This window comes from Chaetodon auriga, chromosome 11 (assembly GCF_051107435.1).
Source record: "Chaetodon auriga isolate fChaAug3 chromosome 11, fChaAug3.hap1, whole genome shotgun sequence".
NCBI lineage: Eukaryota > Metazoa > Chordata > Actinopteri > Chaetodontiformes > Chaetodontidae > Chaetodon > Chaetodon auriga.
In genome coordinates this window covers 9,204,113-9,220,976 of record NC_135084.1, presented here as the reverse complement: position 1 = coordinate 9,220,976, position 16,864 = coordinate 9,204,113, and the positions used below count along the sequence as shown (strand labels likewise).

The 16,864-nt window shown below is 43.0% G+C and overlaps 1 protein-coding gene across 1 annotated transcript; it reads right to left on the bottom strand.

The window, feature by feature from the left end:
• Nucleotides 1-4,641: 4,641 nt before the first annotated feature.
• Nucleotides 4,642-7,710, bottom strand: LOC143328188 (transmembrane protein 121). The gene is made up of 2 exons (XM_076743201.1): nt 6,676-7,710; nt 4,642-6,382 (listed from the first exon to the last, which is right to left on the bottom strand). The coding sequence occupies exon 2, from the start codon at nt 6,178-6,180 to the stop codon at nt 5,230-5,232; it is 951 nt and encodes a 316-aa protein (XP_076599316.1). The 5' UTR covers nt 6,181-6,382; nt 6,676-7,710; the 3' UTR covers nt 4,642-5,229.
• Nucleotides 7,711-16,864: the final 9,154 nt, after the last annotated feature.

The following is a 16,864-nucleotide window of genomic DNA, read 5'->3' as shown; positions in this document are numbered from 1 at the left end:
TGTTTCTCTTAAACTCTGTCTGCCCACCATCTGTTTCAGTAATGCCTGTGGTGGCTTTTTTTGATGGCAGTTCTCTCAGCCTTGGGCTAGATGCTGTTTCGTGGTGGACACCTCATCAAAATGAGTGACAGGTGTTGTGGAGTGGACTTGACCAGCTGCAGGGGGTGGAACTGACAATAAGCCTTCTGCCACAAGGTGAAATGTTTCATTGTGCAGCTTTAGTGCAAGTGAATATCAAGTACTCTACAAAATAAATGAAATCACAGTCACAGGCGTGTAGTGATCAATGTTTCCTTTAACGACAGGTATTACAATGCAGAGCAAATGTTCTGTTAGGTCTTCAGGGACTTGACTAATACCTTAACATATAAAAGGGTGCTTGAGAAAAAGCCCTGTAAGCAACAGAGAGAATCATAAACCATCTGAATCTTTTATAGGTCAACAACGCCTGATAGAAAACTTGCAGAACTGCTCGTATTTAAATGCTACATCTCAAGAAACTGCCAGCAATTTTAAATATTAAAACACCTCTCCATAATTCACATTTACATTCAACACTTCACAGCGCTCAGAGCGACTGGCTCTCATCTCAGACACCTGGGTTCCCTGTTGGGTCGACAGAAAGTTGCTGGCAGTCCAACAGAGTGACCTGATTATTAGAAAGATCGTACTGTAGCTGCAAGTCACAGGCTTGATCCTCCGTCGAGTTCACACTTCACAGCTGTTGTTAATCCTTGCCAAACTGTGCATGAGCAAGATAGTGAGCCCTTCCCTGTTACGGGGGCACAGCGAATAGCAACTCTGCACACAGATCTCCTCTCATAAAATGTATACGTGCATGTCTAAGGGGTATATGTGAGGAAACAGTTTTGTAGTAACACCGGCTGTAATTTGGTGATTGAGTGTGCTTTAAAAAAAGATAAGTTGCACAAGTGTTTTGACTCAGGAATAGATAATTGCGACGGTTCAGCAAAATTGTTCAAGGGTGTGAAACGTTGCCCAGAGCAAATGTGCACGTCCTTGGAAAATGTGTGTACGTATAGTATGTTTAGTAGGAACTAGATGAGTCTCACACTCTGCAGAATAACTTTCTGACCTTTCTGTGCTTTGCTCATGTGCACAGCATATAAATTTTAGATTAAAGCGTTCATTAGCATGTCAACTGACCGCTGCACTGTTTGAAATATGCACAGAGGTTCAAGTTGCAGCATTACAAAGAGGCATTAAATACACTCAGTACAACAGCATCACACAGTTTCCTGTGCGTCATCTTAAAAACAACAACGACGAAAAAAAAGCCTTTGTTTGTTTTTAGAGTGTAGCCTTTCTACATCTAAAATCAATTACCCTCCAGACAAAAGAATCAATACTTGATGAGCATTAATTTTCTGTACTGGTTTGTTCTCCTCGTGCTCTAACATGCCTTCCATGAAAAATACATTTGTTTGCCGGCTCTGTTGCCATCCAAGACTTCCGAAGGTCGAGCTGTGAATTTACTGCAGCCGTTTGTCTTGCTTGCTTGGCACAGGCTGCTTTGTCAGTGTTAATGTGGTTAAGTGTGGAGGTGCATCCAACAGCCTCCCCAGTTTATTAACATTCGAGAGTGCAAAGCAAAAAAACATGGTCATCTGGATGAATGCAACATTCATTCAGGATCTGGCAGAGTGGTAAGGGTGAGGTGCAGTGGGGTAGGAGGGTGCGTGGTAGATTGGGTTGGGTGACTGCCTAAAGGCACACTTGTAGCTTCCAGAGGAGTGGATCATCTTTTTGTTCTTCAAACCATTTGTACACGATGGACACACACTGATATGAATCCTAAGTGTACGCTAAAGCGCAGTGCTTTGTTGATACTGAAAGTAGATGTTGATTAAACAATGCTGATGACCAGTGACAGTGATGACCTCTTATACATTTTGCCAGATATCTAAACATCAGATGTAGTAACAGAAGCAGAGCACTGCCTGATATTCTGCCTCCGTTTGATTTAACAGACTAAAGAATCTACATGCTGTACACAGAAGAAAGGCTTTCAGGTTCAGCCAAAATTAGTTCATTATGTCTTCTACAGTCAAATCCAAATGCACCGTTTTGATTATGCCTGTTTTATCAATGCAGTTATATAAAGTGCATTACATGTCCAGCATTCAAGGTGCACATGAGACTTGGACAGAATGAGAATGTCATTTGTAAGACGTCACAGAGGGTCATTTGTCACATCACAGGAAGCGGTAAGTGGGTTTGGACCTTAACATTAGTCTCCATAATGTTGCTCTTTCCCCATAGATGTTCTGTTTTCCTCAGAAAGATGCAGATCACATGAACTAGAGGCTGTTTGCTGGCTCTGTGGTGGTCAGTTGACCTATCCAGGGCGTTCCTCTGCCCTCCATACATTGCATGCTGGGACAGATGTAAGCCCTTGAAAGGGAGTCTCTGCGTATGAATGTATTCTGAAATTAAGCAGCGACAGTCATGTTCCTCATACGCTGCTGCGGAAGTAAATTCATCACCTATCATTTCACTTGGGTCTATGTATTCTCTTATTCTATTCTCAGTGTCACAATGACCTGAATGAGGCAAGATGGAAAACACAAGTTCTGTGAAGGATGAATTCAGGATGAGAGGCCTAACTCCTGTCTTTGTGCATGAGGGAACATGTGACCACATGATCATTGATCTGATCATGTGTTCAGATCATGACTATGTGGCAACTGCACAGATTTTGGGGTTATTAATATCAATAAGTCAATGAAGGTCAGTGCATGTACAGTGCATGCATACCTCGTGGCTTTTCGCCAACCAGTCAAATGTTAGTTAAGAAGAAGAAGAAAGTACTTTGTATAGAAAAAGACTATAAAATATTTCTTTAAAATATTTTGGGACTACTGTCTGTGACTGGATTTTCCTCATCTTATTTTTTGTGTCTCCTTATTGTAGCTACAATAATAATAATAATGATAATAATAATAATCACATTTGTCTAACTTTCAAACATCAGTGCATTATCCATAGTGTATTTGAGTACTTCTAGAGAATTTCCACGACAGTGCTGATTGAACAGCATGTTGTTATCCACGTTCTCTGCTTTTATCAGCAGCTCCAGTAAATAAACTCCACTGATATGGACAACATACTGTGCTGTGTTTGTCTCTGCTCTTTAAGTGGAGCACATTTTCTTAACTTAAGAGAGAATGGCCTTGTGGGATGCCTGAAAGCCTCCACATAATTAATTTGTCATGTTATTTGTATTCACAGTATGTTTTAAGATGTGAAGACACATGAAGGGTTAAGATTGATCGATCTGTAGTTAAACCTGTAACATGTTTTTCTTTGGATTTTTACCGTAAAGCTGCTCCGCAGCCTTTCCAGGTGAAACTTTTCCTCATTGTTTATTCTGTACAACTCTAAAGGATGGATGTTTTTCTTTCACTGCTGTAAATGCTGTAAAAACAATACAATACAATAGTATATTATAGTGTATAAATTGCTGACATTGTAACTTTACAAGCCATCTGCACTGGCAAATAATGCTGGCCGAAGCAGTCTGAATGCGAGAGCCTGGTATGTGCCACAGTAAGTTGCCACCTTTGTGTAGTTGTGCCGTGCTCAGATGAAAATGTTGGAGCAGCTTCTGCACTCTCAGGCTTTTAACAAACATGGACAGGCAGCGTGCTTTAAATTATGTAAGGAGTCCCTGGTGATATAGAGATTATGTAAAGAAAAGTAACCTGAGTACAAGAGAAGGAACCTGTTGTAAAAACGTAGCTCTTTTCTTTTGTCTGTGGCACCTGTGCTAGGATTATTTTTTGCTTTTTTGCACTGCGTCATGTTGTACTCACGTGACCTCATTGTTCAATTAGCCTTGCATCTGCTTTGTTTGCAATAACCCACCCAGTCAAAAAAAAAAACCCTCCTTTGAGCAAACATATTCCTCAGCTGCCTTTCTTCTGCTTTTGACATTTATTCTCCGTTTTTTAAGAGAAGGTAGTAAAATGTCTGTTACTGAAAAGCAAAAAAAAGTCCAGCTCTGACTCAACTGGTGGTGATGGAGTGAAAAAAGATTGCTCGAGACAGAAAGAGATTTGTCATATTAGAAGATGTGATGTTTTCTTGGCTGTTGTTTGGATTCACATCACTAGACCAAAGTATCCATTTTGTCCTTTTGTGTAAGGAACAAAATGACAGTGCTTACAAAGATCTGCCACTAAGCACAAGCACAGATAGTCGCCGGGCGCCTGAGGAGGATATTAAACAAGTTTGCTTATTTGGGAATCATTTGTCCATCTGCAGTGTTGCCTCTAGGCTGTGCATTCTGCCCTATGACTACAGCACCACGGTCACCTTTTTCAGTGATCTAGCTGCTCATAACCGCTCAGAGAATTTATTTCAAATGTTCCTCTCCACGCTCGAAATAAGCAGCCTCAAATGAAACGATCACACTCAAGATGAATGACATTGCAAAGGCACCACTTCAGCGATTAAGTAGTCTCTAATTGTAGATTGAACCGGAGCGGGGGGAAAAAAATCATTGTCTGGTTTCTTTTGCAACCCAGGTTAATTAAACGACATTTGCTGAATTTTAATTAAAATGTGAAATATACTCAATTGGTCCAATAACTTTATGAAAGACCCGTTTACAGCCAGTGAAAGAGCAAGAAAGCCTTTATCTTGTACACAATACTTTATCAAAGAATCACATATAAAAACACACTTCTTTCATGAGAAAGCTTTAACTGGTATTTTCATTCTCATTAAGTCGACTCTCTCATTGGTTGCTCCCTCCGACTTTGACGTGTTAAAGCCCTCGATGACTAAGAACATTCGAGCAACAGAAATACACACCACAGCACACAGACCCTTAAATTTAAGATTAGAATGCAACACACACAATTCAAAAATATATCCTCTAATCTTGCAGTGATAGCCTTTTTTTCTGTTGTACAATTAGAAAAAATACACAGTTGACTGAATTCATTGGGGGAAATGCTTTACCAAAGTCACAAGTGAGACTGTATTTTGCACCATGACAGCTTTGGATACAGCACTGCTCTATCCTCGCTAAGCGTCTGCAGCGTCCTGTGTGCCATTAAGCAGCAGTGGAGATCATGATCTCCTCTGTGTTCACGTCAGTGTTCACATTGCCCAGAAAGGTGTGGAACATTGTGCCCTGCCAGCGTCCTGAGGGTCATATCTATTCATATTGACATTCCCAGGATTCACCTCACCGTTCTGTCATGTGTGTTCACACGTCGTCACTTCGGGGAGGGGCGTCTGGTCCTGCATGACCACTTGAGGAGGGGTGGGGGCAGGGCGAGCATGGGCCACCGAGTTTTTCTGCAGCTCCACCCCAAAGCCAGGAGAAGCGTTCTGCAACTGTCTCCTGTACTGCACGAAGCTGCAGGTCTTTAGGATGATGGCCAGGATGTTCTTTCCTATCAGGATCCCGGATACCCTGGCGTCCCTGTACAGAATCATATTCCCCCCACGGATGAAGAGGGTGATGATGTTGATGGTGACCAGGCTGAGGATTGGGTACAGGAGCATCTTGTGGGGAACGATGTTGATGCCCTGCATGCTGATCTCGCTCAAGGAAACGCAGGGCAGCACGAGCAGAAGGATGTAGCAGTAGAAGAACATGAGGCCCTCTGCCCACAAAGGAAGCCCCTTCTTTTGAGGCTCCCATAGGTTGGCCTGGATGTCCAGTATGTCCAGCAAGTCCACCACAACCCAGAAGAGACGATTACGGATCTCCTCACGCTTCTTGAAGGCGCGAACGTACTCCATGTGGTCGATAGCAACAAGCACCACAAACAGCACTGGGATGCAAATGGAGAGCAGCAACGTCAATGCTTTCCTTGCAAGAGCATCCAGGCTCTTCCTATCCGCCTTGTAGTTTTGATACACAAAGTAGACCTTGATCTCCAGCACAAAGATGTAAAGGAACCAGAGTATCATGGCGTAGCCTCGCTTAGCTGTGCGTACCTCAGCACCCACCCACACCGCCACGTAACGCAAGACGATTAGGAAGCAGATGTCTCCCACCATCACCATGATGCAGATGCCAATCTTGCGTGGTCCGTGGTTCTGCTCCACCAGGTAGGCATCAATCAGTGCCATGCTGCTCATGATCAGGATGGTGGAAAGGCACACGTGGGGCTTGTTGGTGGGAGGTGGAGGTACCATCCTTGCCTGGGCGAGAGGAGGAGGAGTGTTGTTGAAGAGGGAGTGCAGAGGGTGCTCAGTTTGTCCAGTGAGGAGGCAGATCAGATAGTGCTGCTAGACATCGGTGTTCCCCTCCAGTGCTTCTGCCTTGGCCAGGATCCAGGGTGCATTAATAGGATTCACACAGATCACTTCAATCAATCTCCGCTCGTGCCCAAGCCACCTGCCGGGTAGACAGTACCCCTCATTTAGTAAATTATGTTCACTGGCAAATGGTCTGTAAACATACAGCTTCACTATTGTAAAAAATAATAAATCTCAGGATGTGCGTCCTGTTTACACCCTGATAATCATTCATTAAACACAACACAGCAATTAAATCAGTGAGTTACATTTTCTGCTGTTAAAAGAAAAAAAATCTGCCGCGATGTGTCCTCATTTCAGATTCACTTCCGACACCCTTGTTTTCATACAAGCTTAAGCCTTCAGAGATAAAAAATCCAGCTGAATACTCACTTGTGTCCCTCTTTGTACTTTATCCTAATGACTGGCAGTGAGCGATCATCCATGAGACTGCACTGGGAGATCACAAAGCCCATCTGTAATCCACAGGAGAAGAGAGGAGAAAACGCACGGGATCCTCTCCTTCTCTGACAGACGTAAATCCACCAGTCATGGATAAATTTCTCTCTCTTTTATTTTTTTCAAGCGAAAGAGAAATCCCAAAATATTGCCGTCATAATCCACTTAGTGCTCAGACTGAATCAGGAGGAGGCATCTTAATGGTCCCAAAGACCGCTCTCAATTTCTGCAACTAAGAATAGAGGTTATTTTGTGTTGTGCTTAGATAGAGGCTTTAAACCTCCAACTCCCAAAAAATATAAAGTTATTCTTAGAGGGGAAAAAAATCTCTGCGGTAAGTCCTGCTTAAAAGAGAATTTCCTCCCCAGAAGTTTTCCTCTCCATCATCCACCATCCACGGACAAGAAAATCTAACATTTAGTATTTGTTTTCCTGCGTAAGTTTGTGTGTTTCACAAGACAAAGAAGGGTTGTATTTAATATTTTAAATGCAGCGGATGACTAACTGTCCTTCCCCACTCAGCTGTGCGCATGTGTGTGTGTCTATGTGTGTGTGTGTGTGTGCGCGCGTGCAGGCTTCAGCTGTCTCCACGCTTCGTTGTCGCTGTAAAATGCTGCCCCCCTGGCGAGATCCTGGCTGCTGCGCCGTTTTCTCTCTCCTGCTCCAGCAGCTTTTGCCAGGGACACCAGGATCAGCAGCACCAGTGGATTCCCCAGCCTCCACTCAGCACGCTCTGCCAGCACCACCAGCGCTGTGATACTCCAACGCCGCCTGCCTTCTGCCCGTCTGTCTCTGTGCACTTCTCAGCCCCCTCTGCGAAGTCAGAGAGATGCTCCTCTGCTGCGTTCACACTCACTCCTGGGATTTTTTTTTTCTTTCTCTCTCTCTCGCAGCTACCCTCCTCTTCCTTCTCCCTCTTCTGCTCAAGTAAAGGCACTTGCTGTGTGGAGGTGACGCTCAGCAGACCACAGCTGCAGAGCCAGGGAGGGAGAAAAGAGGTAGAGAGAGAGAGAGAGAGAGAGAGAGAGAGAGAGAGAGAGAGAACACTTTTCCAGGGGGTGGAGAAAGGCGGGGAGGTGAGGGGGGGAGGGAAGGCGAGCCAGCCTTTTGCAGCTTAGCTGAATGCACAACTTCTCTCTCTCACCCTGTTTTTTTCCCCTCACATCCCTCTCTTCCTTTCACATTGTGTCTTGTGCTGATATCCTATTTTCTCAGGCTGTTTCTTTTTTGGCTCCCAGAAAAAGCCCTGTTTTCCTTCTTCTTTGAGAAGCCCATTACCGGGCCATGCTTTTTTTTTTCTTTCTCTCTCCATCAGGTTCGAGGTGCAGAGATGAAAAGTGATCCAGAGAGGAGATGCTCTCCAGTGTGGGATGTAGAAAGCCAGCTTCCCAGCAGGCTGTGTGTCTGCAGTCGAGGGAGACATGGAGGGGAGGTGGGAGAGGGGGGTGAGACGCACAGTGGCTCCTCCTGACAGAGAGCCTTTCTATTGATCTAGTGACAGAGCGGTGAATCAGGAGCCTGAGATGGGGCCAGCGACCGAAAGAGATGAGGGGTAAGGGGAACTGGGGAGGGACAGATGTGCGGATAGCGAATGAGAAAGGTAAAAAAAACAAAAAAAAAAAAGAACGAAAGAAAGAAAAGGCAGTCGGGTGACATGATGAGAAGGAGATGTGTGGGGTGGGACTCAATGTCATGGGAACATTTTCATCCTCTGAGATGTAATAATGCCTGGGCTAATAATACTTGTGCAAAAATTTATAAAGGTAGGAAAAGGTTGGTGTGTTTGCTCTGCCATCAGTATGCTAACACCACTAGCTCTGTTTATCCAGCTGGGCCAATTAGCACTAATCCTTCCTCTGAGGAACCAAACTGCTTTCATTACTCCAGTATGAAGCCATTTACTGCTCATGTCATGAATTGCCGTTATTGATGAGTCAAAAGTATTGGTTTTCTATGCAGTGTGGCTGCACTTTTCATCCAACTGTGTTCTGACAAATAAGGATAATTGCAATAAATCATGCAAGTTTTTTGCAGGCCTGAATGCATATGGTTACAGATTCAGCAGCTGTGGATCAGCCGAGAGCGGCCATCATGGCTGTTTAGAACTTCTGTCATGGAAGCATGTCTGAAAAAGTCAAGTCAAATAGCCGTTTGCTTTTCACCAAGCTGCTTTCTCATTGACTATTTCCTCTGGATTATCGACCATAACTGAGCCATTACGAGTGGAGTGATGAATTTTACCCTCCTTTGCAAATTGTAAAGTTTTTGTTCTTTCAGTAACATTTTTTAAAAATATATATATATACAGATGCATACACATTTTGACAGACGCAACAAAACACGTGATAAGCTTCAATTTAATACCAACTGGTTCTCAAATGCTACGGCAACCCATTTAACAGGCTGTTAAAAATCGCTGTGTGATGAAAGGTCACAGGTCTGATCCCCCTGACGGACAGCGTGGGCATTAACCGCCACTCGTCCTTGAGCCAAACACTAAAACTGCTACCTGCTCTCTCGTTTGCTCAAAGTCACGGTGGGTACCAGTGTCAGCTAAATGGCTGAATTGTAATTGTAAATGAGTGGATGGCTTGTCTGGTCCTCAAGGGAACAGCCCTGCCATCTTAATAGTTTAACTCCCCCTAAAATAAGTATGGGAGATTGATACAGCACCTTTATCATCCACTCTGACATTTCTCCCACATCTCATCCAGTGATCTATAATTTATATCTTCATTTACATGCCTTTTGTGATATACAATGATGTCCAGGACTATGTTAACCTCTCCGTTAAAAAGAACAGCTAGCCCGGGCTTTGAATCACATCTGCTGATAATCTTCATTTATACATGCTCAGCATTTCCGCTTTTGTCTTCCTTCACAGGCCGTTTATAATTCATGAGCGTAAGGAAATAACATCACCGTCTCTTAAGGGTATTGTCTCTTTTAGCCGAAGCTGATTTATGCACATGTTTAGGGTTTTTTTTTAAAGTTAGTTTGTGTCAAAATTCTTAGCCCTGATTAATGTAATTATAGTGCTACTGTATGCCAACACAAGGCTATATTCTATGATTTATGAGATTTCAGCTAACTGAAGAACATCCAGGAGTCTTGTCTGTCCTCTTCTGCCCTCTCTCCTTCGTCCGTCAGGCTCTGCTCTGCCTCCTACAGAGGACTGTCCTTGGCTCCTGGACAGGGACACTGCTTCATCACCGTTCAGCTCCGGGCAGGCTAACGCACAGCAGATAGCAGATGATAAAGAACACCAGCGGCATCCTCTATAAAATAAAGCATCGACAGAAAACAATCAGAAGACGAGAAGTGAGGAAGCCATGCAGCGGCTCCGCTCTCACTCTCTCAATCCCGACGTTTAGAGTTGGAGTGAAACTGGCTGTGTGTTGAAAAATCAAAGGTTCAATTCGATCTCTTCGCCTTTAAATGTGGTATTTGCCTTTATGCAAATATTTGAGCATGCTTTCTCAGAGCACACTCCATTTTTCAGAAACGTTCCCTTGACAACCAAGTGCAGCAGCTTGAGAAACATGTTTTCTCATCTTGTCAGAAAGGATATCATGGGAGAAATTCAACAGTGCAAGCTGCACCTTGAACTCAGCTTAAATAAAGCAGAAAAATATGTTTCATAAACATGGCAGTGGGAGGAAAAACAGAGTACTTTATCATCACAGTAAGCGAATTTGGCTCTCAGTTTATCCTTCTGGCTGATTGCAATTGCTGGTTCAATCAGTCACTTATTCATATTCTTATTCTTTTTTTTCCTTTGTGCTTAGTGTTCATAGCACCTCTCTGACTGTCCATTTGTCCTTCTTTACAGCCAGCAATCTTTTCTATTATCATCATATTTGCAAGAAATCAAACATCTACAAGGCTTTTATCAGATGACTGTTACACATACGGCATTGAAAACATATTCGGTGACATTTTTCTTGTGCGACTTCATGCACACAGTGGCTGTTTGTGGCATCGATGTTCCCCTAGAGCGAGGCTGAGAGGAGATATTAATGTACACCTAAGTGCTGCAGGTAGTGGCATAATTACAAGGGTATGCATCACTGAATGAATAGGCTGATTTGATTTCCGTTGTGTTTAGACTGCAGATGATTTACTTAATAGTCAAGAGTGAAGCATGATTAATCTCACTGTGCTGTGCCACGTGAAACCCAACTGGAAATACCTGCCAATTAGAATAATCCTGATATGTGTCACCATGCTTCGACAAGGAATGTAGGTGAAATGTTTCTATCTTTGTCTCTGCGTTTGTCGTCATTATACAGAGAGATGAGCGTGAAGCAAAGAGTCAAGTTTTGGTGCAACAATATTCAACATGTCATGATTCGCGGGGGTTGTTAGTGGGAAAAAAAAAAAAGAAAGAAGGCAGCGGACACAAACATGGATTAATTGCTCGGGTTTGGCAGCCGGGATTCAGTGTCAGCAAGTTGTGAAAAGATTGGGGAATTTACATCACCAAAGACAATTTGTACATGAAGCATAACAGTGGAAATAGGACACATAAATCACATTAGCTGTAACCCGGAGTCTGCCATCGATTACCTACAGGAAAACAAATGGGGGCGTTAAGGCTTCCCATCCTTAAACATCCCCATCAGGCTTCTAACCACCAAATGGGAAACATGAAGTGGATGGGCTAAGCTGCTCCCCATGGGCCTATTAGATTGGGGACGGAGGAGGGGGCTGCCCTCAGACTCCTCTGCATCCCCTCACCGCCCAGCAAACACCCATGCTGGAAGAGGTGAAGGTCATCTCAGCCCCTGTAGCTATGATATTTAACTGTCAGTAACAAGGAGGGTAAAAAGGTGAATGCCGGTAAGTTTGCTATATTTGACATGACATCAGGCCAAATGTGAGAAAGGCTCGTCAACAGCTTTTACAGAGGATTGATGACTACAAAGCAGACCTGGATCTAAAAGTATTTGCATTTGATTGATCTTGTTCAGAGTCCCATGTGGGTGGGCTGTGCAACAAAGAGGAAGAGAATGATTGCCACATTATTACCACAGTCAGGAAACAGAGAGACATTTTAATATACATTTATGCCTTCAAAAACCTTCTGGCTTCAGAAAGTCATCCACTTCACTGCCCCACACACACCAAAACAAAGACAAAGAATTATTTGCAAAAGCATTTAGGACAGCACCTTAAAAGCATCAAACCTAAAGTTCAAGTGATGTTGTTATATAATATAACGCCTTACACTGAAAACACGGTGAGTGAGTGACAGAGCTTATGATCACTCCTCCTGAGCACAGATTTGGTTTTTTATAAGCCCCCCCCCAGTGTGAGAACAGGTGGGGGGGGGGGGGGGGGGGCAACACAGCACTACAGCGCATCATCATTCAAGGCTCATAATACCTTTCAGTCTGACACACAGGTTTGAACACGTATAGATGATATTTCCCGCTGCAGCCTGTCCAGCACAAAGACCCTCAGACAAAGAATAGAGACATTCATTTGACATCATTGATGAATTAGACATTAAAGGATTTATGTCAGGTTAGCTGAATGAGTTTATTCCTGTCACACTCTCTATCAGCAATCAGAGTACTTTTTATTAAAAGGGAAAATAATGAAAAGCTTCCTGGGACTTTTGTTTTATCTATGTAGGAAGAGTGTGGGTGCTTTATCTGGGGCAGTACTTAAGTATTTAGTAAAAACAAAATCTGCTGACAGTTACGACAGTAGCATTAAGTTTTATGCATCCCTATTAATGACAAAGCTTATGGTGGCCTGTAAGTGACACAATAATCAGTCACACCTTCATAATATCGAAGACAAAACAAGTGTGCTCATTTGAGGCGAGGCCCAGCCAAATTCTCAACGGAAAGGCTGATATGTTGCGATGCAAAACGATATCATTGTAATGATTTTTGTGTTGAGAACAAACTGTTTAGTGTTGCCATAGCAGCATGATCCACTGCAGAGGAGCTGAAAATGGAATGAGGTAAATCAGGGGGATGAGAGAGTTTGGAAATCCTGACGGGCAATGAGATTTGGTTTGAAAACATGCTAGAAAATGGGTCTCAAAAGCCAGAAACTGTTGAGACGTCAGACCATCGGTCGTTCGTTCGTTCATATGCTAGGCCAGACAACCGCCAAGCCACAGACCACTGTTTGAGTTGAAATGACTGGAAGGGCTTATTACTTATTACCTGCAGCAGCCACAGATACCAGATCTATTAATTACTGTCAGGATGTAAAGAGAATGTTAACAAATATGACAAAAAATGCTGCTGAAATGCATTAAAATACAGTACCTACAGTAGCTTAGACTTACTCTGCCACTTCAGTTAGAGTCCTGATGAACAACCCTTGACACATACTGCAAATTCTGTTAAATATACATGTTTTTATTGCATCTTTAATGTTGACACAACCTTCGCTAAAACATGAATTACTATAGATATTGCTGGTGCTTCTTTTAAACCGAGGGCTTTCACTCTTCTCCCAGTGGCAATTTCCTTTATTTACAGAAAATACTGAGGTGATGGTGGCAGTGGAGTTAGTGTCACTCTGGGATGCTGTGTTTTGATGAACTAATTAAGCAGCCGAGTCGCCTAAAAGGCTTTTTGTTAACCTGTCTACTCTCCACCCATACATGGAATACATTTTGATTGGCTCAGCCACACACAGAACGATGCAGAGAGACTAAAACAAAATAGACCTCAAGAACCAACTAAAAACTATGGCGGTTCTCAGTCAATATTAATGACTGTGACTCTTGATAAAATGAATGAAATGAAAGTTTCCTTTCAGAATTTTTATGTACTCATGGATCTTCGTTTTGAATGCAACACGGAGCTGAAACAAACATTCACTGTGTTATATTAAATGTAAAGATAAACAACACACTGTAATCCAAAGGAGCTGTGCTCTAATAGGCTCGCTGTAGGACAGTGATTTGTCTACTGCCTTATTAGACTTGAAATTATTGATGAATTTTCTGTTTGCGCAGGCCTCTCTGTGGTTTACTCACTCGGATTAATTGAATACAGCGATGTGTGATGAGGCCATTTTCCCATAAAGAATGTTTGCATGCTCCCTTGAGGTTGCTTGTGTACACAAATGCATGGCATATATTAAACTGCACAATCATAACTAAAAGAGGAGATTAAAAACTTCCATGTGTGTTGCTTCTTTGTCAAGGTCGTTTCAAACTGAAGCAGCCCGGCTTTGCACGCAGCACAATTACTTATCAATTGTTTTCATGTTGCTGCATCATGTTGGGGAAATTCTATTTTTAATGTATGAGTTCTGAGACGACTTCCACCCTTAGATACAGCATAAGCCATGTAGCTAAAAAAAAAAAAATAAAGGGGGGGAGGGGGGTGTACAAAGGATCAAGAACTTTAAGAATCGAGTATCACAAAACTAAACCCACGACATCAGCTCCGTGCAAGCAAATAATGAGCACCATCTTGCATCATTATGCTCTGAGGGCGAATGTGGACAAGATGCTATTATAAAGTTACTGTCACTTAAAACAGCACCACAGAACACTCAAGTTAGATGCTTCTTACTTTTCAAGGCACTGAGCTGGGTTGCTTCTGGATCCACATGAAGATTTTCTGTGGCATGTTTCCCAACTCTCCTCACAGGGGACCGGGCTAATTTGGGGAAGTAGTTTATAAATGGCAGAAACTGTACAGCCCCAGCTCACCTTTCTTCCCGAGGACGAGTGCTTAGCTAGCTTAATGAGGCAGGATTGTGTGTTCGTGCCAGTGCATGTGTTTGTTTCTTTGCTTGCTGAGAATAGAGAGGTTAAACTTGACGAGATAAACTTTGCTGAGTCCACTGGGGGAGCTTTATCTTGCATGTTGCCATTGTTATGGGAGTATTATCAGCTATCACGTGGCATATTCTCCACGTCTGTGTAGTGTGTGTGCAATAACCATTGAAACAGTTTCTGATATGTAAGTTCTTGACAATAATTCACCTCATCTGGTAGCAAAACACGTTAGCAGTGCCACCCTGTCTCCAGAGCTCTTACAAGACGCAGCTCTTGGTAAATGGCTACACTAATGTTGCACCATGACTGACAGTACCCATTAATCACACAGTGTGTGGAGGATGGTTTTGTTTTATAATCATTACAGCTTTTACCATTGTACATGTATTTTAAAATCTATGCATAGTGAGCTGAAGAACATTAGTGAGGTCGTAAATCAAGTCAGACTGACTGGAGCTACAGAAATCTTTATGGAGTTCAATTCTTTGTTGGGAACAGCCGGAAGAGGATTGTAAGAAGATTCAGCTGTTTACTGTGCAGCTCATGTAAAAAAAAAAAAAAAAAAAATGATTTCATGAATTGTGATTATGATTTAACTCTGCTGTAACCCACCGTCTTTACCGGGAAGAGCAACTGACCGCATTGAGCCCTGCCACATCCATCCTTTTTCCAACCCAGTTTAGATGAAACTGCGTCCATCTCTATATGACGAAATTCACAACAGCTGCATTCCCATGGAAACTGCACTCACCTGGGTCACTCCTCTTCCACAGCAATGATGGTAAATGTGTAATAATAATAATAATAATAATACACTTTCCTTACATTTTTACACACACACACACACACACACACACATATATATATATATATAAATAAACATATTATGTGTAGCTCTGGTTGTGACTTTTTTTTTGTAGTTGGTTTGTGTCTCAGCACTGATATTGAGTTGCTGTTCCCTGCTAAACACACAGACCCCTTCGGCAGTCTCAGTCCCTCCTGCCCGGCCCGCTGCTGCTCTTCTCTGGGTCACGCCTCCTCCAGAGTCACTCTCTGCTGCCAGACTGTCTCTGGGCTAGGCAGAGCGGCCAGGCTGGGTGTTCACAGGACCGGATGCAACCGGGCTGCCCCTCCACGAGCACTTTGCCTCATTCTCCAGTACTTTGTAGGATGCATACTATTAAGTATCCTGTTATTGCAACGTTATCAGGTCATCGTGACCTTCTAAGAATTAACAGGGCATGTTGCATTAACAAATTGTACCACAGTACCTACCAGCAGAGGCACCGACTGGTCTGTCAGGCTGTTCAACTGACCCTCAGACTCCATCCTCCGTGGTGTGCTCTCAAAACAAACCTCACCGTGCCACCACCAAAACTGAGTAGCGTTAGTCCTGCAGACAGCTGGCCTGTCCACTCTGCCTTGCCTGGAGACACAACTGGTATAGCCGAAGAGGTTAGTGTGTTTACTGCGGAAACAACAGCTCACAGTCCACACTGCTGCCGGCTGTTTGTTTTACAAACCAACCACAAGAAAACACAGACACAAACAGCATTCATGCTCCGTGGATGGTCCCATTTCCAGAGTTCAGAAGCAGTTAAACGCAGAGTCCATTCCTGACACTGTTTCTCTGGTGGTTTTGGAAGGCTAAGGCCTTTACCACCTGTACACAGATATTTTGTATTTTGTTTGGGCCTCTCCTTCACATGCAAACGCTGTTTTATGTCAATAAAACTGAGATTTTTTTTAACACCTTCTAAAATATAGTTTTTTCAAAAGTCTGCCTTCTGTGAATCTGTCTGTACATATAAAATGGAGCATTTGAGAAATGATGATTTCGTCACCTCAATTCATGCATTGTTGCTCGGTGTAATCAGCATAAATCTGAAACAACAACAATGGTGGACTATTGGTTTTGGCCGTCCCGCCACTACTACGACTATCCATGTAGTCCTTACATTTAGACAAGGGTACACATAAAATCACCACCAGGCAACCGCTTTAAAATGTCAGAGCAACAAGGATTGTGTTAACTAGATCCAGTTAGGTGGTCAGAATCAGATATCTGGTTGAAAGTGAAATGCTGTGAAAAGGGCATATAAATTCAGCACTTAGTTTAAATATGTATTTCTTGATGGGTATGTACACATCACTGATGCATTATGACTCAGTCGTGATGGGAGAGATCATGTAAATGCAGTCATTGGTGGAGCAGGTCTCTGTCTCTTGGGTGTGCTTATACTTGGCAGATTTGTTGCTTTTCCCTCCACGTGATCCATGTGGCATGCTTCACATGAAGCAGGGCTTTGACTGACATCGCTCTTCGTGAAGAAAAGGGAAGCCTCCTCCCATTTGGTGAGA

Excerpts from the sequence above, each read along its gene's own strand:
- LOC143328188 (XM_076743201.1), bottom strand. The coding sequence starts at position 6,180 with ATGGTACCTCCACCTCCCACCAACAAGCCCCACGTGTGCCTTTCCACC.